The sequence below is a fragment of the Bombus bifarius genome, unplaced genomic scaffold, assembly GCF_011952205.1.
Source record: "Bombus bifarius isolate JDL3187 unplaced genomic scaffold, Bbif_JDL3187 scf7180000007996, whole genome shotgun sequence".
Classification (NCBI taxonomy): Eukaryota; Metazoa; Arthropoda; class Insecta; order Hymenoptera; family Apidae; genus Bombus; species Bombus bifarius.
Window position 1 is genome coordinate 185,608 of NW_022884376.1, and position 24,521 is coordinate 210,128.

The following is a 24,521-nucleotide window of genomic DNA, read 5'->3' on the forward strand; positions in this document are numbered from 1 at the left end:
GAGGAGGAAACGCACGATGGAACGTGCTTAACCCCGAGTTGCGTAACGAACGATAGCATGTGATTGGGACGCGCGATAAACAGTCGCGATGCATCAACCCGTGATTATCATCTATCCTGGTAACGAATTCGTAATTGGATATATTAAAACGACGTAATTCCGCGCAAGAACGAAGAATCGGCAAGGAAAATATAGCGTTCTTAGAGAAAGAATGCGACGAAGTCGGTGGAAGAGGTTTAGAGTAGCGAAAACGCGAACAACTATTTAAAGAGAAACCAGTTCGTTCTACGCTCTGCTTCGTATAATTTCCGAAAACGAGCATCACCGATTTAAAAAGAGGTGCGCGTGTTTCAGCTTACAGGAAATGCTCGAGCAGGGAGTAAATTGTGCCACGTAGACTTCTTTATCCCACCTTTATGAGCGTCGAATCGGGCCATCGAACCAACAGTTCGAAACGTCCATCCGAAAGGAATTTCTGCCAGCCGAGTTACATACGTACCTTGAGATCGAACGAAATAACGCGAATTTGAAACGAGCTGAGAATCGCGATCAAGGAGAATTACGATTCCTCCGGTCCCCTTCCGGTAGACACGCGTGCCAATGGATCGCGTGTCTCGACCACGAGACGATTTGTTAAACCGTACCAGAGAGTCTTGTTGCTCCGGGAAGAACCGGCGTGATTAAGAGTCGCGGCTGCTATAACGTGCTATCGCTGCCGTTCGATTTAGTCGCGGTTAGCCGTTTTCCGGAATCCCGCAGAATTCCTGCTTTCGAACATTGGCTGATAATACGACGGATAAGAATGTTGTCTAACTTACGTGCGATTTCTCCTATCGGGAAGAGATATACAATACTACTAGCGTTGGCCAGCCTTCGGGGCTCGAGAATTTCTTATACGTCGTTAATCACAATGTTATACATCCTTGATACAACGCATCGTATATGATTTATTTTTGTCCGAGAAATTACCGAGAAATTATTTACGGTTCTTTTCTTCCTTCCTCGTTTGATTTCGATTCGTAGGATTTCGCTAAGCAGATTCAGAGCGATGTTTTAAAACTCGCAACTTGCAGAAATCCTTTCAGAAGTCAAATCAACTTTGAACTTCCGAACATAAGCAAGTAGTCAAGATATTATCGGTATTTATCAACGTTTTTAGAGACGCGATTCGCGTTAAAAAAGATGCACGATTTTTGAAAAGTACCGTACAGAAAATAGAAAAAGGCCAGCTCGTCGCACGTTGTCCGAACGATTGTAAAGCGATTGGTCGAAATTAACGCACGAAATACTCTCGCTGTGAACGAAAGACTATTGGTGAATAAAAAAATCGGTAATGAAACTTTCTTTGACCAATTAATTCGAGCCGGTGACCGGACCACGTATGGTTGGAAGAGTGAAAAAAGAGAGGAGCGTGGAAGGCGGTCACGTTTGAAGGACGATATCGAAACGGCGGATCGTTGGAGATGCGCTCGTGCACGTTGCACATGTTCCTCTCTAATCTTTGGGACTCGCGACTTCCTCGGGCTGTCTCTCCGCGCTCACGGATCCACCGGAGAGAACCTTGGATTTCTCCTCCTTCTCCTTTTTTCTTGCTTGTACTCTCTTACCATCCAGCTAACGACCGCTATCTCAGGCATCGCGAAATAATGAAATTACGCGAAAAAGGTACGGCCGCGGCTGGCCACGTCGGACCACGCTCGAGAGCTTTTTTGTCAGTGCTGGCGGATGTTAACGACGCCGTGTTCATAGAAATAGATCTAGCACGAGGTGGTTTCGCTCGAGGAGCAAACGCGTGTTCCTCGCATAGTATCCTGCAGGTAATATAATTCGCTATCTGGAGCTAATCTTCGAGACCGTAAATATTCCAGCGTAATAACGTTCCGTATAAAAATGTCGAAACAGAATGCAGGCAGTAATGACAATAGAATAAAATAAAATAAAATAAAATAAAATAAAATAAAAAAGATAGGCAAGTACGTTCGAAATATCAAGGGAAAATTGTAGGTGGAAGAGATTCGTTTAATCGTAGTCACCTGTTACCAGTGATTGGAATCCGTGACATTTAGGAAACCAAAGCCTCTTCTCATCGGAAATTCCATCATTTCGCACGTCCGCGTTATTTCAAAGTTTTATCGAGAATCGCAGTAGTCGCGGCCCACTAAGGTAGAAACGAATTTTTGCACGTGCGTTCTAACGTACCAGAGACAGAGCGAGGAATATTTTTTTCGGGGAACCGTGGTCGCGATGAGAATTATCGCATTCCACGATGACGAGACCGATAATCGCGGCAAGGAAAGGAGAAACGAGGTAACGACAACGGCCGGGACTGCTCGAAAGTTACCTGGAGTTGCTGTTTCGAGCATAGCATAATTTCTGAGAGCGGAAGGAGAAGAAAGATGGTGGACGTTGCGATACGGGACCTAATGGCGAGCCAAGTCTTTTCACCGAGCCACGAACGCGCTTCGATATATCACAGTGGCCTGTAAAACGGAGAACAGCGCTTCCCTTTGTACAAGGTTTATGATCCTTTTACGATTAATACAACCGACAGAGTCCACGCGGCAACGGAAACGATCCCTCGTTTCGCCACGGCACGATCTTTCTTCCAAGCGGGATGATGGTAGCCGAATGCTCGCTAATTAGGGGCAATACGCGCGAATAAAGCGTTGCGGTAAATCTCACGGGAACCGATTTTCCTTCGACTAACGTTAATTTTTTACCATCGGTGATTGTTCGACCGAGCGTCGATCGGTAATATCGATGCTTCGCGAATGATATTATTCCATGGTACGCTCGGATAGGTGGAAGAGATTTTCCAAATTTACGGAGAAATTCGAGGGACGCGAAAAAGTTGGCACCGAAGGACGAAACGCGTACACGCGCCACGTCCAAGGCGGGGCATAAAGTTAGCCGGTGTTCACCTTTATGGGAACACGCAGACACCCGCAGGCAAAGGTCGAGCGACTTTTACGGGGATGACCTCGCGGAAACAACGCCCTGTAACACTTGCTGCGCATCGTCACGAGCCAGCTCCACTTTTACACGCGCGTACATTGCGTACGCATATTCCGAAACGGGGGAAGAACAAGCGTAGCTGGTACGCGGTTTCCAGCTCCGTTTCTTTCTCCTTCGTTCCCGCTTCTTCTTAACATCGCGGTGGTTGCCGTTGCGCGATCGTAATAGGGAAAGCGAGTTTTCCATTTCGAAGATATTTATTCGAGTAAGGAAGTACGCGGCGAGATAAAAGTGCGAAAAGAGCGACGATCTCGACGAGAACCGGCGGATACGTATGTACGTACTCGAATCGTTTGTCCTTACCGAACTCGATGTATATCGGGCGATGATGTACCTTGCGACGAGACACAGTAGCCAGTTAGTAGTTAATCGCCATTCGCATTAACGGATGACCGGTACGCGAGCGACGCGTGGATAATCGCCACAGCCCCGTGCCATCAGCGATGTTCGGTGCGTTAATGTTTACGGCCTAGTCGAGAAAATTGCGTTCGCGCCATTTGCATATCTCGAACCCGGAAGGAAAGCGGCGGCTCGTTTTGCCCAGCCCCGTATCGAAAATAATTACAAACGGTATGCGCACAACTGGTTCTCGACAATGTCGATGACCCTCGACCCTCGATAAACGCAACGCTCGTACCATTTTTACCACATCGTTCTGAGAAAAAAGAAAAAAAAAAGTACTATCGAAATTCAGACGATTTCATCCATCATCGATTTAAATCTGGGAGATAATCGAACTATCCGACCGACTCATCGTCCAGGGCCAGGAAGAAAGACACGTGGAAGGGCGAACGTATAGAAATGATCGGGGTAGCGATCAAAGGTGCGTGGCTCCGGTACGTGAGCGCATCTACGTAACTATATTTAATAAGGGACCGGATAGAGCACACGAGGGGCGGGGGGAGAAAGAGAGAGAGAGAGAGAGAGAGAGAGAGAGAGGGAAAGAAGAATCGAGCAGAACCTGATATGGTAATGGTAAAATATGAAGAGTACGAGAGGGCTGGCGAGTTCGTAGATGGTATCGAAAGCGAGGAATAACAACCGATGGAAAAAGAGCAGACCGAGAAAAAGGAGGAGGTTACGAAGATATAGAAGAAGAAGGAGAAGAAGAAGAAGAAGAAGAAAAAGAAGAGAAAGACGAAAAGGCAGAGAGGAAGAAGACGAAAAAGAAGAACAAGATACTGGCGTAGCGCGTTGCGGCTTTACGAGCAAGTCGATGACTCTGTACGGTCTTCGTGGGCCCCTGGAACGACTTTCAGCAGGCCGCTAAAGCAAACGCGGTCTCCTTCTACGGGGTGTGGTCCCCTTTCTATGCAGATCGTCCCCTCCCCTTCTGCCTAGCACCCCCACTGTATCGATCGGGTCCATTGTTTCGCCGGAGGAATCCTTCGCATCTGCTTGATTCGACCAAATGTTTCATCACTGCCCAACGAATCGTCGTGTTCGAGGTCGATCGAAAGAATTCTCCTACGATTTACATAAACCTATCTCCTAAACTCTTCTCCGACTAGCTGGAAAAGCTTTTGCGCTTTAGTTTCCCAATTCTAATCGATTCTCTACCACCGAGTACGTTGCTCTCGCGTTAACAAATTACCACGAATCCTGCACGCGTTTCCGGTTATCTCGTTGGTAATGTGGCGCACTGACTAAAACAGCGAATTAGGATTTCGAAAAGATGCTGTATCTACGACGAGCAAAGTTTCGAACGCGTGCGATTCCACAATCCGTGTTCGATGAACGTTTCTCGACTAGCTCGCGACAAATTAGCCACAAGCCCCGTGCCAATCGATACAACGCATCAACGCGTCAACGCATCAACGCGGCAAGCAATCGCTCTTGTCGGTTTATTTTTCGAAACGCGTCGCCTCTATCGTCGGTCCGGATCGAATCGAAGCCGCTCGGCTCGTCCGCCGTTCGAATACGCATGCAAATACGTCGTGTCTGTCGCCGATCGTTATTGAGATTCAACGGACGCATTAAATTAATCCAGATTTATATCCCCGAGCAAGACACGCACGGAAGAACACACGGAAAAAGCGAACGCGCGAGGCGCGGTCGATTCTCGACCGACTGCTACCCATGGCTACTCCTCCATCGTGTCCAGAGAGCTCGGTTTACACGGCGTGGGTGTGGATTTATCATTCCTTTCTCCTGGAGAGAGATATCCGAACAAAAGGGACCGCGATACCTCTTCCCTGCTGCCGGCGCGAAGGAGGGGCCAGAGTCTTCCGAGAGTTGCGAGAGACCCCGGTCGAGTGGCACTCGTGGATATGGCCCTGTCACGACTCACCTTCCCCGACATAATGGAGCCGCTTATGCCTTACGAGCAGGCTGCAGCCCTGCGTTATGCGTCGCTCGCCCCGATTCTCGCCTAGTTCCCCGGAGAACGCTCGCCTCGCAACCCCCGAACTCCAATCGAAAGGGTTCGTAGTCGCATCTGTGCGATTCGTACGAATCGTGAGAAAATCAGTTTTGTCGGAACTTGTCGCGAATAATCGGAGGGCGGTATCGTTGGACGCGTAAGGCCGTTCGATCGAACGCCAACGTCACCAGCCCACGAGAGTATCTTTCGACGGGATGGAGGAAATTGAAATTCGACGATCGAAACGATAATCGAAAGAAAGGAATTTTCTACGTTAAACCTGTCCCTCGATATTTTCTACGATCTCTAACAATTGCTTTTCAACGTACCGATCGTAAGTGACCATAAGCGATGGAAAGCGTTATCGGTATAACGGTTTCTTTATTTATTAATCGTGTAATATCGGACTCGTTGTCCGTTGAAAAGGATAGAAGCAATTTTTTCGGCTAACGAGTGAAAAATAGATTCTTTTCTTCCTCGTTTCGAGGAAAGCACGTTCGATTATTCTTTGCGAGTAACCGATTTAACAAGTAGGTAGAGGATGGATCAAGTTTATAGGGAGGCATTGCCGTAGAACTGTGTAGACCGTAGAGTGGAGAGGTACGGGATACGGATTACTCGGAAATTTGATACGATCCTCCGGGAAATAGTTCTATTACGTTGAGAAAGTCGGGGCACGGAGGACTCGAATAACAAACACGAGACTTTTAGTTGGTAGCCCTAGCTTGTCTAGTTCCGTGGCTCGGACTCATTTATCGTGCCCACGCCAGCTTTTATGAGAACGAAATGCCACCGGTATACCGATATCCTCTCGGTTGCAACCAGCCACGGACAACAACGACCGGTATCTGTCACTGTCGCGAATCACCGCGAATCACCGCGAATCACCGCGAGCGAACCGAGAGACGTTACGTGGTACCTCGCAAGCTCTTTTCTTCTATCGCCTCGCATCGTTTTATTCGTTTTTTTACGGCAACAGAGGCAGGAGAAAAAAATGTCTTGCCTACTTACAAATCGATTAATAAAGAAAATTAGCTGAAATTACGACGATATGTTCGTACAACGATATCGTTCGTTTCTTCGATTTTATACGTCACGCCTTTCGTCGCTGTTTCACCCGATTCGCCATTCCGATTTTATCCGCCAGTTTTAAGGAAGAAGACGTCGAAGTAGCGATCGTTGTCTCGCGAACCAAGAGACAGAACCAACCGTCGAGATCTCCGTTCGGATAACCAAGTATCCTCGACCATCTTCGCCAACCGCTGTTCGGATCGCAACTTCCAGCAGTTGCTGAAACGGCTGAAACTTGGTTTCGGCACAGCGGCAACCTTACGCCGCTCCCCGTGTTTTCCGATAGAACTCGCAAGTAGGCTCTGAGGAAGAGCGAGTTTCAGATCGATCGAAAGGAAAAAACGCGCGTAAGCAGCGAGCCAAAAGAGCGACGCGTCGATAACGGAGCGAAAATAGAGTTAGACGCGAGCGTTGACAACGTGCGAGAACGGCTGGTACAACGCGAGGACACGCCGTAAGCAACGTCGTACGCGCACGCTTCGTGTCCAGATGGTCCTGGCTGTAAACTATTCGACGCGGCGAGACGAGACGAGACGGGACGTGGCCAGGCCGAGAGCGAAAGATTTCGAACCGCGTCAGAGATGCACGCTCTTGCTCAATTAAAACACGTCGAGGTGGAGACTGATCCGCGAGAACAATGTAACGCGAAGGTGTCGATAAATCACGAACCTTGGCGTCGATCGGCGAAAGAAAACACGAAAGAAGAGGCGAATTATCGTCGCGTAGGCCGCAGGGAGGATACACCTCGGTGATAAAACTCGTGTACCGTTGCGAAGATAGCGATGAATATTTCGCGTCAGCCATCTCCACGTTTATCCAACCGTGGTCGTATGTCTGTCTTTCCGTTAGCTCGTGTATTTCCGCTTGTGCGTTTACCTATTTAAGTGTGCGGTCTTCGTTCGTGGAATTTCGGATTTTTGAGAGATTAACGAGCACCTTTGACGTCTAGCAGAGTAAACCGAAATCTCACGCACAACTACGTGTCACTGTGACGATGGTAAGCAGATATTTAGGTCGCCGCCACGTACGTATAAAATCACAAAATATCCTAAGATAACTTGATTGGTTACCGCTAACGCTAATAATTAAGTAAGGTAGAGAAAGATAGAGAAACGGCCACGTTATCGATAAGAGGAAAGAATATAGCGTACCGCGTGACCCTGATCTATTTCGTTGGCAAGCCCTACACGCAACGCTACGGTCGCACGCGTAAAAGCGACTTGCGTAACAACAGCATCCGAGCAAGGGATCCAGAATGGCGAAAGCAACGCGTGTCCCCAACTCGCGCCACTCTTCCGTTCCTACAACCCCAGCGTTCCCCATCACGTTCACGCAGGGTACGCACTTTATGCTCGTGTGTTGGCATAAATCAGCTGGAACGCGTATAACTGTCCAGCAAGTTCTTCCTCCACTCGTTTCGCCGCTCGGCCAGGCCTCCACGCACTCGCATGAATCGCGTTCTCGCGTTCTCGTGTTTTCCGTGACAAGAGTCGCGCCTCTGCGTCACCATGTACTACGCTATCTTCGGACACCATCGAACGTGGCGCGGCTTCATCGAATTCCATTCACAGATTCGAGAGGGTGAGGACGCGCGATGACTCGTTGGAAGCACCGTTTCTTCTATCGTTTCCTACAGATACAACTCTATAAAACCGCGGAATTTGCGGTCGCAGATACGCGAAAGGGAAAAGCGAGTTAATCGCCGGAGCACAGGATATCGCGATCGAGGAAAGTAGGAACGTAGTACCGTCTCTTTGGTCGTGGTTTCGTTCGTCGCGTCGCTTCGCGTCTCGTCGATGCGATTAACGACTTTTCCATTTCGAGGACAACACGAAAAACAGAAGCACGTTGGTTGTAGATAGCCGGAGAAAACGAGCGAGTCTCCTTTTAGCCGCTATCTCGGCCAAACGGACGATTGATCTATGGGCGTGCGGTTAATCGTTTAACCGGCGCTCGATAGAGCGGTTTCTAATTAGCGGAATGGAATGGAGAAGGCGTGATCGAATCGTCGACCAGGAAAATCTGCAGCCGGTCGAGGTCGTTCTCGGCAAAAGGGGCGACGTTCTCGATGCTCTTGCACAAGACAGAAAACGTGCCGATACGATAACGGAGGAACGAAAAGAGAGGAGAGAGAGAGAGAGAGAGACAGAGAGAGAGAAGAGGTACGGAACCGGCGAAAGGAAGGTGACTTCTGCGCGGCACGAAACGAAGAAGAAACGCTGCGGATGAAGAAGCGGAGAAAGCGGAATGCTACAAATTGAACCATTACGACTACCTAATACCTATGCGACCGAATCGTCGAAGAGAAGCCAATCTCAAGAGTTGCAGTCCCGTAGCTAACCAAGGAATGGTTACAATCTCGTTCTTTGCGAATGCCTGGAGCGGCTACTCTTTCGCGAAAAGCAAGCGTCTGGCAAAAACGCTGTAACTGGCCCGTCCAACGAACGTCCGAGTTGGTAAAGCTTCACGACGGTAAAGAAACAAACGGAGGGGCAGCAGCAAAAGGAGAGGGACGAGAAGGAAAGAAAGTACGATTCGTGGATGGAAGAAATCGGAGAAGCGACGGCATGTAAGGTCGATGCAAATTGAACCGTTACAACCAACTACACGAGCAAATTATTTCGAACGCGCCTGGTCTAGAGAGAGCGGTTACAAGCTCGTCGTAAATATGCATGTACCTCTGGAGAGCCGGGCATCGTCTACGGTTATTTTCTTTCTCGTACGAAAGGCAGGAAGAAAGCAGCGGCATAACGAAATTCTTTGGGAAAATTACGACAAAATAGAACATTTCGATCGTCCAGGTAATAACTATACCTGGCGGCGACGGATGTTTTACGAAGGGGACACACCGCTGCTGCACCGTCGCAAAATGAAAAAGTTTCATGGTACTGTGATAACTTGGAACGTAGATAGAACAAAGTCGCCAACGACGACCAAGGGAAGGAGACTCAAAGATTCCTCGTAACATCGAGGATATAGTTATGGCCTTGTTCCGAAGAGTTTCCTCTATAAAAGGAACAACTTCAACGGGCTCTGTCCTATCAACGACCGTTCGGAGTACGCGATGCGGACACGCTTCTTACGAGTTTCGATTGCCGCCACTTATTCCAGCGTCGTGCGCTCTAGAAGCTTGCAACGTGTCTAAAAGAAACGGTGGCGCCGGGGCCTTGCCAAACGAGAATCACCGGCCGGCCTAACCCCAACCTAACCCCAAAACTCGCAAACGGCGACCGAGACGCGACGCCACGCGACGTAAAATTCACGAAGCGCGAGAACAAGTAGCGTTTCGGTACCTATATAGGTCGTTGTATCGCGGAACCAGTCCGATACGATAAAGCGAGAAAGGGCGGTAGGCAATGTCGGCGAAGCGACGGAAACTGATCGGTGAGAGCAGAAGCAGCAAGGTGGAACAGGCCGGGCGCTTCTTTAACGGGAAAAGGCGCGCGCGACCGAAAGCAAAGTAGCGTAAAAGAGGATGGAGGGACGCGGCCGTAGAACGTAAAAGGTGGGGTCGGTCGCCATGGTTGTGGTCCGCCTGGGAACGACAGGACCACGCATTGTGATCCGGCCGGCGAGAAGGCCACGCTAGGCTGACCCTAACTTTACATTAACCATCTACCGTACGTGTATGTGGTACGCGCATAAATGGTCACCATCCCCTGGCTCGAGTCGTACCTGTTGCACCAGCTAATCATTGCCTCACGGACGCGTTCTTTTATCTTCCTTTTTTCCCTCTCTTTCTAACCCTCCTGTTCGTTTGTCCGGCCATGGGACAAGGTTGCGCAACGGGCCGCCTTTGCCAGATACTGTCTTGCCGTTGCGTCGTAAACAGAGTGGAACGTGGCTTGTTCGAAGAGAGGCAACGTTCGCGCGCATGCCGAAATGCTAAATCACCCTCGCAAAGCGATCGACGTACAGCGACCCGTTGCACTTTGTTCCTTTTCGTTCGTTCTTTTCGATTCGTGAGAGAGCCGCGAAGAAACAGCCCCGAGTATCGCGAGGTCGATCTCAGGGGAGGAAGACGATCTATCGAAATTTCAAGCACTGGCTCGGTTTTTACTCGAATCGAAGTAGAGAGAGAGAGAGAGAGAGAGAGAGAGAGAGAATAAAAGCGATAGGAAGCGAAAAATAGTCAGCGATTTTCCACTCTATCGAAATTGAAAGGTAATACGAATTGAAAGATTCTTTTCTTTTATTTTTCATTATTGGAAGATAACATTCCAAATCCGTCGACTTGAAACCAATTAAGTGGTGAATTGTTTAACCCAACTTACGTACCTTTAACCATTCGGAACAATCGGTGTGATTTGATTACATATACTCGAGAATCAGCCTGGTAGCAAGTAATTGAAACAGAAACAATTTGAAAACTCACCCTCGGGACAGATGCACTGGTAATCCAAACCGTCGATCTGATGACACGTGCCTCCATTTTTACACGGCGATGGGTCGCAGGGAATATACTCGTTCTCGCAATTTTGGCCAGTATATCCGCTCGAGCACATGCATCTGCAAATAAAACGCGACTCGTTAAAATCGTTCATCTTCCAAGTGTTGCACGAGAACGAGGCTGATTGTTCGATAAAACGGCCATTGGCCGAGGTGATAAATTATTAGTTAATGCTCGTTCGATCAACTCCTGCAGCGCTAATTACACTCTGTGTGTGTGTGTGTGTGTGTGTGTGTTGGACGAGCTTCTCGTTAAGGAGAGAGAAAGAGAGAGAGAGAGAGAGAGAGAGCAAAACTTGTTTACATAGTTGTATCAAATGTAAAGTCAGGTGTTTAAGATTCTCAAAAATACCGTGATATACGTCGCAAGATATTTATTATTTATATTGTCTGCACCGGTGCAACCAATAAATACGATGCAACGAATATTTCTTGTTTCGTTCTTGTCTCGTAGCTTGTCTCGTAGCTTGTCTCGTAGCTTGTCTCGTCGAGAACGACTCGAACATTCCGGTAGTAAATATCTCACAGAATTGTTTCCATTGCTGTCTATCGAAGCAGAAACGTTTTTGCTTACCCGTCTAATAAGAGTCGATATCACTGACTTTCGAAGAACAGGATTTATTAACCTCGCGATTCTCCTACGATCTTAAAAGTGTTCGAAACGATAAAGTTTACACATTTTCAGCCATGTACGTCCTACTATAGTACCATTTACCGAAATGCGCATACTTGAGCAGACGAGCACGCAAAAGTTACTTACAGATGGACATACTGGTCAACGAATTGGAGGATCGTTAATAGGAGGAAAGGTTTCATTTTATCAGCTAAGACAACGGATGTGACTGACGCGTCATTTATACATATATATATATATATATATATATATATATATAATATACGATATAATATATAATAGCTTGTTTACGTTTTCGGCCCAAAATTCTCGAACGTAAATCGTAGGTTAAGAGGTTAACAAACATACGACGGAATCGTTTCGATCGATTTCTCACAGTTCTCCCGTTCGTTTGCTCTCATCCAGGCAACAGGAGACCGATAAACCGCGTTAATTATTGGCAGAATCGATACATATTTATAATACCGGTTCTGTCGTAGCGTCAACTTTTTACGCTCAACGCGGTACTTTCTATGCGCATATTTATACACATCTATCGGCAAAAACGTGTGAACTCGACGAATAATTGATACACAAGGTGTGCGTGTGTGCGTGTGTGTGTGTATGATTTACAGGTAAAACGTCGAAATCGTAGAGTTTAAAGGGACAACAACGCACCTTGAGCCGGTAGCCAGCAGAAGAACCAAGAACACACGCGTAAAATACATTTTCGCAGGAAATCGACGCTCTCCTCATATTTTGACCAAGATTCGTCGGGTGTTCACTTCATTTTTAAGGCTCACCATCGTTAAAACAGCTACTTTCTTTTCATAAACAGCAGAATATCACTATAGAAAAATAAACACATCCCACCTGTACACCTTATACACTAACGATCGCACGGTATATGCGCGCGATAATACCAAATTCACAAGTTCACACGCCGTTGATTGCACTAGTTTCCTATCACAAACCGTATAGTCGTTGAGCAATAATTATCCAACCGAAGCAAACACAGTTTCTTCGGAAGACGTCGAACGAGGACAAAAATGACGATTTTTCCACTACAAACGGATACCTAGCTTTTTTCAGCCAGTACGGTGGTTTATCATCGGCTGGATCCCGTTACGGGCATATGGCATATGTTCCCCTCGTCGCAACGCGTACACCGCTTTTGATACTTTCATTTTTCCATTTCTTCTTCGAGTCGCGTTTCCTATGGCGCAGCGAGAGAAAAGTCGCAAGATCGGAAAAAGAGTAGAAAATTGGCCGAATCGTCGCGTCGGCGCATAGCGTTTCACACGATTGCACGCGATTGTCCGACAACCAACGACCAGATACAATCCTGGGAAACTTGGGTTGGCGATATCGTGGATCAAGCTACTGTATATTTTCTAACAGCTACTTTCGCCAACAATGGATAATCAAATAAACTATGCGAGTGACGTAACGAAACGAAGCGTACGCGAAGGTTGAAAGTTTAGGACGGGGGTTAGGCGAAGGAACGAGAGATACGAGAGCATGACGGTGGAACGGGGGTGCGCGTGTGTGCGTGGTGTATCTCGGCCGTTCCTCGTTCCAGAGAGAAACGTCGTAGCAGCCGCTGTTTTCTCACGCTCCTTCTCGCGCGTCGTTTTTGGTCGCCGTGGCGCGTTTCGCTTCGAACGAAAGAATCGAAAGACGGACGAGGATGATTCGTTTCGGGCGACTACGCCGCGAGTGCTTTAAACGCCCTTAAATTCGCTCAAATTGCCTCTATCCTGTGTTACGTGTCGGTTCGCCGAGAAGCTGGCCATGACGGTTGAACGGAGGGGTACGTAGCGTTGCTAAATCTCGTCTCTCTCATCATCGTGCTTCCGTCCAGCTACTCGTTTTCCAGCGCATTTTTCCAACTGCCTGTTATCGCCTCTTTCGCGTAACGAGCCACTCTTTCGCGTAACGAGCCACGAAACACTCTTGCACGACGATCTTACGGAGAAGCGAATTCGCTGGCCAAATTTCGTCGAAGGGTGTCGAAACGCTACGCGCAACGGTTAGCGGGCTTTTCGGAGCAGAGCGTACCACCACTTTGCGAATCTCGCAGCAACCGAACAAATATACAACGATACGCGATATATCGCGACGTATAAATCGCAGTCGCTCGCGAAACGCGATGTACTGTCAGGTCGCGTAGCCACTTGTTTTCGCGCGTATTTACCACAGTCACAGTTGGCGAACCGAGGAGGTGAACTCGGCAGAGACACGCGTAAAGCGTGTATCATCCGCAAACGGCTAGCGACAGACTAACCTTACTTTCCAGACTGGGCCGTTCAGAGGGCGCCACCGTCATCGGTGACCCTCTCTGCTGGCGGTGGCGACGCGACCGATCCCCCTCCCCTCTGCTACAGCGACGCTGTCTGTCTCTTTCCAAAGTCCCCTCGGCTCGTTCCGTCATCCTTCGTTGGTCTTCGACTATGCAGCGCGTTATCCCACTTTTGCGCACGGCCGTCTCGCCGTCTGCTCCGATCTTCTCGCTTTAGCTACCACCTAGGACCCTGGGTCGTAGCAACGATGCGGAATCATTGCACGCATGAATGCATCTCGCCTCCTCTCTCTTCCTCTCCCTCCTTCATCCTCGATAGTGTGCAAGAATTTTGCTAATTCGATAGTTACACGATATTTCCCTCCGCGTATACGCCGAGACATCGCCAAGCCAAATTCGCCGCATGCTACTAATTGTTGTTTGCATTTTTTAGCATTTCTGTCAACGTTTCGTTCGTACCTCCTGACACAGCCCAATGATATACGACTTCTATATCGTGTCAACTTTTCACCATCTTTACACTTGCAATTGCGATTCTCGATCGAATATTTGTTTTATTCGTCGGATCGTGGAACGGTTAATTTCACCGCTCTTGTATTCGTGTAAATTTACACGACGCTCGAAAAGTCCACCCGTATGAATCTTTAATCCGCCCGTATGAATATTTATGCGCCGCGCCGGTCGAGCAAACAGACTATAGGCAAAAGCGTGCCGGAGGCGCAAAAATTCCGATTAAATCTTGTTGACCGGCACGCTTAACAGCATCTCCGGTGCCGCAGTCGAAGGTAGCCAATCGAAAAATTTCATTTCCACTTGTTTACGCGCATTGTTCGAACCGAATGGATTACACGCACCGTTGCAAACCAGACAACAAGGTTTTCAAGGGCTTTCATATTTCTCCTAGCGATCCTCCTTTGTCCTCTCTCTCTCTCTCTCTCTCTCTATATATATATATATAATATAATATCTATCCATATATATATATATATATAATACCGAATACTCCAGCGAGAGCGCGAAATTCGCTCCACTTACTGTATGGAAAATAGCATCGGCGGGCCAAGTACTACGCGCCCAGCTGATATCGGAATAAATCGTATAGTCGCTGCTCGGAATATTTCGATCGAACGTTACCAGAGAGCTCGTGAAACCCGGTTTTGCAACGTAGTCGTAAAACTAAAGAATCCCCCAGCCAGATCGACGCGAAATATCGTAGCGGCAGCAAATATTTCGCGACCATAGATTTCCGCCTCTATCACGAATACCACGGTTTATGCGTTTCACACTGACGCGAAAAACTTTCGGCAACACCGTAAATTTCTAATATTGTTTTTTCCGCAATGGAATTTTCTTCTCTTCTTCTTATATCAAATCGAATACGACCGAATACGACCGAATACGACCGAATACGACAACTGCGTAATTATCTTTGATTCTTTAACAAATTTTATCGCTGTTTCTTAAAGATCATTCTTATTGTTATTCCAAAGAGCGAAGCAACGTGTTTGAATTTGTATTTGTTACGAAACACGCTTATACGTATTTCGAGCAGATCAGGGGCGAGGTAAACCCTCTGGATCCGAGGATTCGCGATCCTCGATCGAGAACAACACGAACCATTTCCATATCGCAGTCGGTGCTATCGTTACGAATCCGATCGGTGTTCTCGACCGTTGTCCGTCGATTGTTCGTTTCGGTAGGCATCGAGAAAGACGCGTAAAATGGTGCTGGTTCCCGTCCGACCATTAGTCGAGCACGCGGTCGACGAATCGGTGAAGGGCTTGGTCGCGTTCATGTTTATGCATCTCCGATCTATGATTCGTATCGGGTGCTTGGACGCGACAGGAGCAAGTTCCAGAGCGAGCCTCGACCGTCCACTGTCGAAGGAAGAAAATATGTCAGGTCAGAAACGATCGGGGAACCAGTTGGCGAGCAGCAGACTTCCCCGTGGCTCTTGGCGAAGAAAAAGAAAAAAGAATTCGGAAGAAGCTAAAGAAGAGAAAGCTTGTCGGAAATTGTTTTTACAATCGAATCCCGTTCTCTATTTGTTTCTCTCGTTTTCACAAATTCCGAGATTTACAGTGAAATATAAAACCGTCGAAAACACGGTTGTATTTTCCTCCGGTCGATCTTATCCGTCGCTTTACGCCACTCACCTGCTTACAAAAATGTAAATGTAGAAATTGCGTAGGTATGCATGAGAACGCATGTATCGTAAGTTATACGAGTTTTCGATCGTACTTTTATCCCTCGTTTTCGTTCGACTCGTTATTCTATCGCGTAATATTTCTGCCAACATCCGTACTGTTGGCCAAAGAAAGAAGAGAAGAAGAATATCGTGCATAGAGCATCGTCGAATCACGATTTCTTTTTCTATACTACCATTTTTCGCTCTGCTAATTAATTAGGCACGCGATTAGCATTAAGATTCTGCTGGTAATTGAGTCGTCAGTGTCGGAGTGTTTCTACCACCGACAGAACACCGAACGTGTTTCGGCGATCGAAAGCATCGCGCCACAGGACACTCGCCGACATACAAAATACAAAATAAACTCGATTCTTTTACTTTTATCATTCTCAGACGTACGTATATTCTCTTCATCGTGCGTCTATTTAATCGTAACGTCCTTTTTAACAAATAATTTTATAATTCGTTCGTATTCATGCTTATATACATAATTTATAACTTTTCGAATTTACGATGCTACGAAAGCTACAAAAAGTTGCAAATGTTATTTTCATTCGTCGGTCTATTATTAGTGTGTACGTCTCAGCAATACTTGGGGATCGCGACTGCGTAACTGTAACCTACGTAACGATGGTAACCTGGACGGTGCATATAAACGCTTGAAAGCGGTATCGTAGCTTGCTACGTTATAGATACTTCCATGGAACGCCGATAATACGCAAATGCTTCCTTCCCGCGTCCAATCACGAAATCAATCTACACCGGAAGCAAGTCGTGGCTCGAGGATCTGTCCACGGCGAGACACGATACTTGAAGGCGGGTCAATTGCGTCGCGGGCAATGCGTACGCGATTACATTGCAAAATGAAGCGATTTCGGTTCGAAAGAACGCGCAAGCAAACCGGCGAGTAAGAAAGGGTCTGCTCGCGCGCGCGATAAATGCAAAAAGGTGGACCGATGCGCGAAACTAATGGGACTAGATCGAGAGGACGAGTGGGTCGCGCTTTGTCACGATCGACTCGGTATCATCGAGAACGCGACCTCCAACGAACCTTCTGTTTCGTGTCGTTTTGTTCGGTTTCCCTGATCGTTCCCGGACGAACGAGAGGAAGGTCAGGAGAGAACAAGAGGGCAAGATCGTTGCGTCTACTACGCGGATTCTTGGAGTTTCGAGCGACACCTTCGGAAGGTAAAGTAGTCCAGTTATATTTCGCGTGTCGACAGGACGAACGGAACACGAGCGAATCGGAGGATCGTAGCGAAGGTGTTGCAGCTTGCTCGGAAAAGTATCTTACGATAAGAGCGATACAATATCCCCTCCGTTGTTTTAACGGGTAAAGTTTCACCTTAATCGTGGCGTGTAAACGAGAAAAGGTAAAAGAAAACTGAAGAAAAAGGATAGACGAGGAATTTAACGGAAACCACGACGGCTCGTTAGACGACGGTTTGACCGTCGGTAACGTTGTAAATTGATAACAGCCGTTTATACGAGGTCCACCGATTTAATTGATGCGAAATTGGAACGGTGCGGGCAGATTGAAATCACGAACGATCGAGGGACGGGAGAGCGGTCGGGTCTCTCTTCAGACGCTCCTTCTCCATCATTTTTACGAGGCTATTAAGTCCATCGAAGTCCAACATTCTCGCACGAAATATTAAGTATTCTCCCGGCTAATAATAACCTTCCACTTTGGCCCGCGCGTTGCTTCGGATCGTTACAGCTTTATAACGTTACGGCGTTATCGAGAAACTCGATGTTGGACACGGAAGGAAAGAGAGAAGAGAAAATGTCAACCACGCGAACGGTGATCGAAAAATGAGTAGATCTCGTGACTCCTTCCATGTCGTTTGTTTCATCGGATACAAAGTACAAACGTTATGTAAATCTACGCTTACGCGTCGTTCCTTCTCTTTCGTAAATAATTAGTAGGGAGACGTAAAAGAATCGGTAGCTGTCGGTAGCTGTCGGTGGCCGAGTATTCGTCCGGTTGCTGGTACGAGGGTCAACGAAACAGAAACATCAATTTGACGGCAAGCGAGTTCACATCGATTACGAACGTTACGCAAATGGGCGACGATGGGCTACGTCGATGGAAATCGCGGGAAAAATGATCCACGCGTTACGATAAATGTAACGGATGTCGCAAGGATATTCCGGCTGTCGGTTCCCGGTTCCCGCGCATTCTCGTTCTTCTTTCGCACGGGACTGCTACACGAGGTTGTTCCAATGGAACTAAGATCTAGATCGTCTCATTGATTATACATCAGCGTTTCCGTTATATTTCGCGAAACGAGGAACGAGACTGCTTCGCACAGCGGCCTTATTTTACTAGTAGGAATCGCGTGTTTGTTCGTTGAAATTACTTTGTACGTGTTTCGTTCGACGATAATCTTATTTCCGAATACGAGTGCGTGAAAGGAAAAATATCTGTACCGTCGCGCGTAGCACAGACTATTTATCCTTGAACTATATCTGTTTGTTTCGCAGGTCGCAAGTCCAATGGCACGTATCTATCGATAAATACCATTCTGACAATTCTGACAAATACAGCGGTCTTTCACCATGATGTGTTTCGGGCCTGACGAAACTTTTAATTTGCCGGATTAATCGTTACGCTTGAGCAACGATTAATTTCGCGTCGGGTATTGTGTGTCCGGGGTTATGACGTAAACGGATGCATCGCGCGTAAAATAAGGAGCATAACGTTGGACTAACGCGGCTAATGGAACACTGGCGCAGGGCGCTTTCCCACCGTCGTAATTGCCTGAATTGGGCTCGATAATCGTTACGTCAGACGATTCTCGACGATAAACTTCCCCGTTGAATATTCTTGCTGTTTGCGCAATTTTACCGCGAATCGGCGAAAAGTCGAAGCGATTTGGTCTCGTATTCGTCGTTTCCATAGAGTGTCGCGCGAATTATAGCCAATTATAGTTACAGTTATCGAGCGAATCCATAGAGAAAAGAGGTTATATATAGAAAAGAATAAAATATTTTAAACGAGGCATGGTTTAAAGAAACGTAGCAAGTATATACGTGTAGCAAACTCGATAAACCTGTTTGAGAATGTTTCGAACAAACGCGCTGCAAGATCATCAAACTATCGATGCTTCGATTCCTTTTTCGCTCGCTCCGTCAACTATTTATTGTATTTTTAGGCGAATTAAAAATGTGAAAATTCGAACGAGCAATTACATAATTTATTCCATAACGATTCCTATTACGTGCATTCTCGTACGGGGATTTGCCAAATTCCGCAACTGCGTTGGATTAAAACGAATCCGTCGTATAGATTACGTATGGCGTAAATATCGTACTGCGAATAACGCGATAGATCATACACGCCCGACTGAAAAACCTTGTACGCAGAACGTAGATGTTGCTGCCACGCTAGTCCGAGTAGATCGAGCGACTATGCTTCAACGCCTACGACGTTCCACGTGATTATAAATAGTGGAAGAGCGACCGATACGACGCGGACTGTAGCGGTGATTAAACAATCGTTGGCCGGTCAGCTCGTCGAATCATCGATAATTTCTTTTTACGATTCGGCGTCGAAAGCTGTTACTCGAGCTTGCGTCCGATCCGAGCTACATAGGTGGGTTATTATTAATCGTAGTTATTATATAAATAGAACGTTTCTAAGCTTTGCACGATCGTCCTCGAAAAAGGAGAATAACGAAACGTATAGCTCGTTTGCATCATCCATTCTCTAAAAAGACCGAAAAAAAGGCAACGGAATTTAACCTTGACAGCTCGATCGAGTTTTACACGATTAATCTCACGCGTTCAACTTCTCTCGCCGATATACGCAGCTCTTGTTTAGTCGAAATACGCACCAAGGTGCAAACGGATACGCACTACTATATGTTTCTGACAAATTTCTACCTTCTTTCCATTAAACGGTTGTTTCGTCGATTTCTTTTCTCTTTTTTTTTTTCTTTGGAAACCTTAGCTCCCTTCCCATAAAGTGCTATACATCGTATACGTACACGTATAATTGTATACACAGCATAATAACTATACGACGCGTTATCGTCATTACTTTCGATTCTTTTCAATCTACCTTTCATTTACGCTATATCGTTAGCGAAAATTAGTATAAATCGCTGGTATACCTTTGAATTACGTCTAAATACGATTTCATACGTAATTCCGTACGGAGCAAGACTATTGGCGACAAAGCGATTATACGAGAGGAGATGGACGAGCAAAAGGCAAATTTTCAATATCTCGGTAAAGTAGACAGGCAGAACTGGTCGCGTTACTTTACACTCGCTTTGCATACGTTGATACTTTCGTACTCGAAGCACGTAATGGACCTCCGGAGAAGAATTCCAGCCAACGTGTTCGAAAAATCCGAATGCCCGGTCTTCTCGATGCGTATCAACAACGCCGTTGATAATACGACAAGCCAGGTTGAACGTTTTCAACGTCTCCGTATTTTCTCCGGATAGACAAAGGTGCTCGATGGTGGAAAAAGATGGTGACGCGGCTAGGCGAGCGCGTAGTTGGGCGAAATTTGAAAACGTCGCGCGTCTGCATTCGAGGCACGTAGTTATCGGGCGGCGGTCGGTGTCGCGGCCAAGAAACGGGTTCTTCGAATCGCTCGAGATCCTTATTTCCACTCCGTTCTTCCTTCTCCTCTGTTCTGTCGTGCTCCGTTTCCACGAGAGAAACAGACCCGATTGACCTCGTCCAAGGCTTCCTTTATTCCGTGGAAACGTCTCGAAAACCGAGTTGTCGACAACTGTTCGTGAATCGTCGGTAGACCAGGCTTTGCTACGTGACACGGCCACGGGCACACCTCCACCAGCGGTTGTTGTCAGCGATGGAGACGGTCGGAACGTGGAGCAAGGCTGTGAGAACGCGAACACCTCTTCGTTAGAGATCACTTTCTTCTTCCACCTCGGTTTCAAGGGTAACGACAATCGCGCAACAGATTTTCATCTCTCTAGCATTAACATAGATACATAGTGGATCGCGATCGCCTTTAACTTTCTGCTCTCGTGCATGAAAAAACTTGTTCGTCGATCAATCGGCAACTTGAGAGAAAACGGTCGATCGTAGCGGAAAAACGGTTAACACTGTTGCTTAGAACGAAATAGTAATCTCTTAGGCGTTTCGCACTCAAGGTCTATCCGATCTATTTGCTATTTATAGACGATTATAGGTCGATGTATATTTTAGCGAAATCGTAATTTGCGTCGTTATCGACTAACTTATGGTTAATTGAGCCGAGGCTCGTACCACACGGGAATACGTAGGTACAGGAGTGGAGAAAATTTGGAAATACGAGGGAAAAATTTTCAGAGAGGAAAACACGTTGGGAAACTGTATTCGTTGATTCGGGAACAAGACGAAGAGGAGAAGCGTGGACGCGTTCCGGGATACGAGAAGGCGGGATCCAGATGCGAGTTTCGGCTGGAAGCTGGAAAGAAGCGGACTCTGCCGGGTCAATCGCAGCGAGGCTCGAAATTGCCGCGAAGGCCGTAATTTATTAGGATCCGTTGCGGATCCATCGTCGCGTCGGGTTAGAAGGTTAAGGAACGTCGGTCCACGTGGCCTTCCTTTTCCCTCGCCTCCGCTCAATTAAATTCTACTTCAAGCAGATCGTTTCATAAATCACATCCTGCCCTGAGCAGCGAGCACGCGCACAGACTCAGCCAACCGCGTGCACTTTCTCGCACGTAGTTTGCCGCGTAGTGGTAGCGGTAGCGGTAGCGGACAGTGATCGCAAGTGGCGAGAATACCTTCTCGAACGTTAGAAATGCGAGATTCCAGTTGGATCGTTATTACGGACAACTCGCATAAGCAATTTGTACGAATGGAAATGATTATCATACGTTAGCGATATCGGACGTTTCGTAGTTGGAATTCGATTATTTATCGCGAGTCGATCGAGTCGATCGATCGAGTGCCTGTCCTCGAAGCGGCGATATGCTCGGCCACCGATTCGACCTAACTATTTAATAACATAGCAGCTTCGGCCAGCACCACCTGGCGGTCAGGCACGCCACGTCAAAGTCTTTATTAGACCCAATTGAACGTTATTGCTTCTCGAGCGCAAGAGGCATCGGTGGACGGAGAAAGGCGGAGCAAAGGGTTGCAGAGGCGACAGCGACGAAAGAAGGCGGGAAGCATGGAAGAATGGGAGAATGGAAGAATGGGAGAATGGGAGAATGGGAGAATGGGAGAAAGAGAGAGACGACAGCGGTTCTTTCTCTAGAGAAAATACGAAAATATTCAAATATCCGATAGATAATATAATTCTTCCGAAGACGGTTGCAGACTGGCACAAGGTACCGAGAGACAGGCGAAGAAAGACTACGCGTTCCTGTGTGTATCCGAGGTTTAATGCCGCGACTAAATGGGATGCGCGTACGCGCGATGCGTATACGCGGCGTTAACTATCCCTGGCGAGGAAAGGTTACAGGGTCTACGCTCTACAGGCAGAGGCGGATTAACGACGTTAAACGGAATTATTGGGTAGCGGTGCGATTAACCCCTCGCCGATATTTATTAGCCGGCTAAAGCTCGATTATTTCTATCCAAGTACGAGTTTGCCTCGTCCGTGTTAACCAGATACCGTTCAATTAAGGGTGCGCGCCGGCATTAACGTCGCTTTCTTTCTCCTCCCTTTGCCGTATTCTACGCAAGCCGATATCGCGGTGGCGCGAATACATCCTTGCTTCTGCGATTACGGGCGAGCGATGCCGACGCGATATTGCCTCTGCGAAGCTGCCGAGATAGACTTTTCAAGAAGGTATCGATATCCCGAGCGGCAGAGTAAGCGTAGTGGTAAAACTACGACCGAAAGGGGTAGCGAGGTTAAGCCGCGTAAAACGTTTCCGAATATTCGTCGATGTTTCCATTTTTCAGAGAGTAAAGCGAGAGATGTACACGCGACTCTCGCTGAAACTAATCCTGTCTATTCCTTCGTACGCGTAATTCCGCGTACGTACGTAGTCGTTTGCGTCGAGCCTCGCTGTCGGAGACGAACCGTATTATGGGTGCGATAGCTAGAAAAGCTAGCCCTCGTCGTCCTTCCCGACGAAGGAAACGAAAAGGTGGAGCGTACGTGTAGAGTCCAGTCGATATAATTCGACATAACGTCGCAGCCAGCGACATTATCTGCTCTCGCGCGGTCAACTCGACTCCGGTCTCGATTAATCTCGACTCGATCTGAACAAAGCGCGGATTTATGTTCTCCGCGCCGCGCCGCGTCGCGCCGCGGCCGCCGGGCCTTAAGTTACCCGGTGGAACCAGTTTTTGGCGAGCTCGTTTCTTTTCCGCAACCCCTTCTTTTTTCTCGTTTCCTTTTCATCCTGCCAACTCCGGTGTTCTACCGTCTTATTTGTCGTAAACGCAAAATATACAAGCACATATGTATATCGTAATCGTATAACACGGTCTCGCGTGCAAGCTTAATTATTTACTTATTTCGGTACACTCGCGCGCTACTATATCTCGAAACTGTAACAGCAATAACCGTTTCATCGTTGAATTACCGAAATCACGCGTAATTTTGTAGCAAGCGTAGACAGAATTTCACGAGCGAAGATCGAACTCGGTAACGTAAATATAATCGTACGTTATACGTACAGCCGGTGAAGTTTTAAAAAGCAAAACCGATTTCTCGATCGCGTATCCCGAGTTTCGCTCGACCATTCGAAACTATAGGAGGAGCTCCGATGGGATAACAGGATCTGGCGAAACGGTGATAAAAATTGACGCGGAGTACGTAGTTGCCACGATGCGCATCGGCCTGGTCCTGCCGATGGAACGAGCGAGAGAGATGCAGACGGAAGTAAGGAGGAAGGAGGAAGGAGAAAGGAGGAAGGAGAACCGATGAAATCGTGGAATAGGTTAGCGGAAAATCGAGTGGCATCGTGGTTTCGTGGAAAAGGGCAATTTACGTTGAAAGAAGATACGTAAAGTATCGGGAGGGGACCGTTAACGATGTCGTTCGACTTACTTGTACGATCCGTGAATGTTCTTGCAGGAGCCATGTCTGCACGGGTTCCTGTCGCATTCGTCGATGTCGTCCGCGCAATTCGGTCCGGTAAAGCCGGGTGCACACGTGCACTTGTAGCTGTCCTCCAGCGACAGACACTCGGCCCCGTTTCGACAAGGCGACGAGGCGCAGTGGTCTTGTCGTTCGCAGTGCTCGCCTGGAACACACAGAACGAAAAAGAACGAATGGTAGAGATACACGACGAGCCTTTTACACTTTGAACGGCGTACGGAAATCTCGACCGAACTCTGTAAATCGAATTGCGAAAAGATCGTTCCACAGCCACGGCCGTGTCGTTAACGATATATTCGCGCATACTTTAAAGCTACAGTAATACGCTGTATTACAATAAACGCCTCTTATATATTAAGTGTAATATAAGTTTCAGACAGCCGGTAGAGAAACAACAGACGTACAGTCACACGAAGCTTTCCGCTCGTTTAGAAAGCGTTTTTTCGCGTACTTGCACAGAAATCCCATCTTCGAATCGTTAAGTAAAACGGA

At 47.4% G+C, this 24,521-nt stretch overlaps 1 protein-coding gene across 2 annotated transcripts in view; it reads right to left on the minus strand.

Annotated features, from left to right (window-relative positions):
• LOC117205937 (neurogenic locus Notch protein) overlaps positions 1–24,521 on the minus strand; it is a 182,838-nt gene that overhangs the window by 86,917 nt on the left and 71,400 nt on the right. Inside the window, exons 4-5 of one of the 2 annotated variants that reach the window (XM_033444800.1) lie at positions 23,979–24,174; positions 10,824–10,957 (exon numbers count right to left, since the gene is read on the minus strand). In XM_033444800.1, coding sequence (XP_033300691.1) covers positions 10,824–10,957; positions 23,979–24,174 — 330 coding nt within the window. Of the gene's footprint in view, positions 1–10,823; positions 10,958–12,188; positions 12,672–23,978; positions 24,175–24,521 lie in introns of those variants that run through there. The other variant, XM_033444801.1, reaches the window with a different exon arrangement.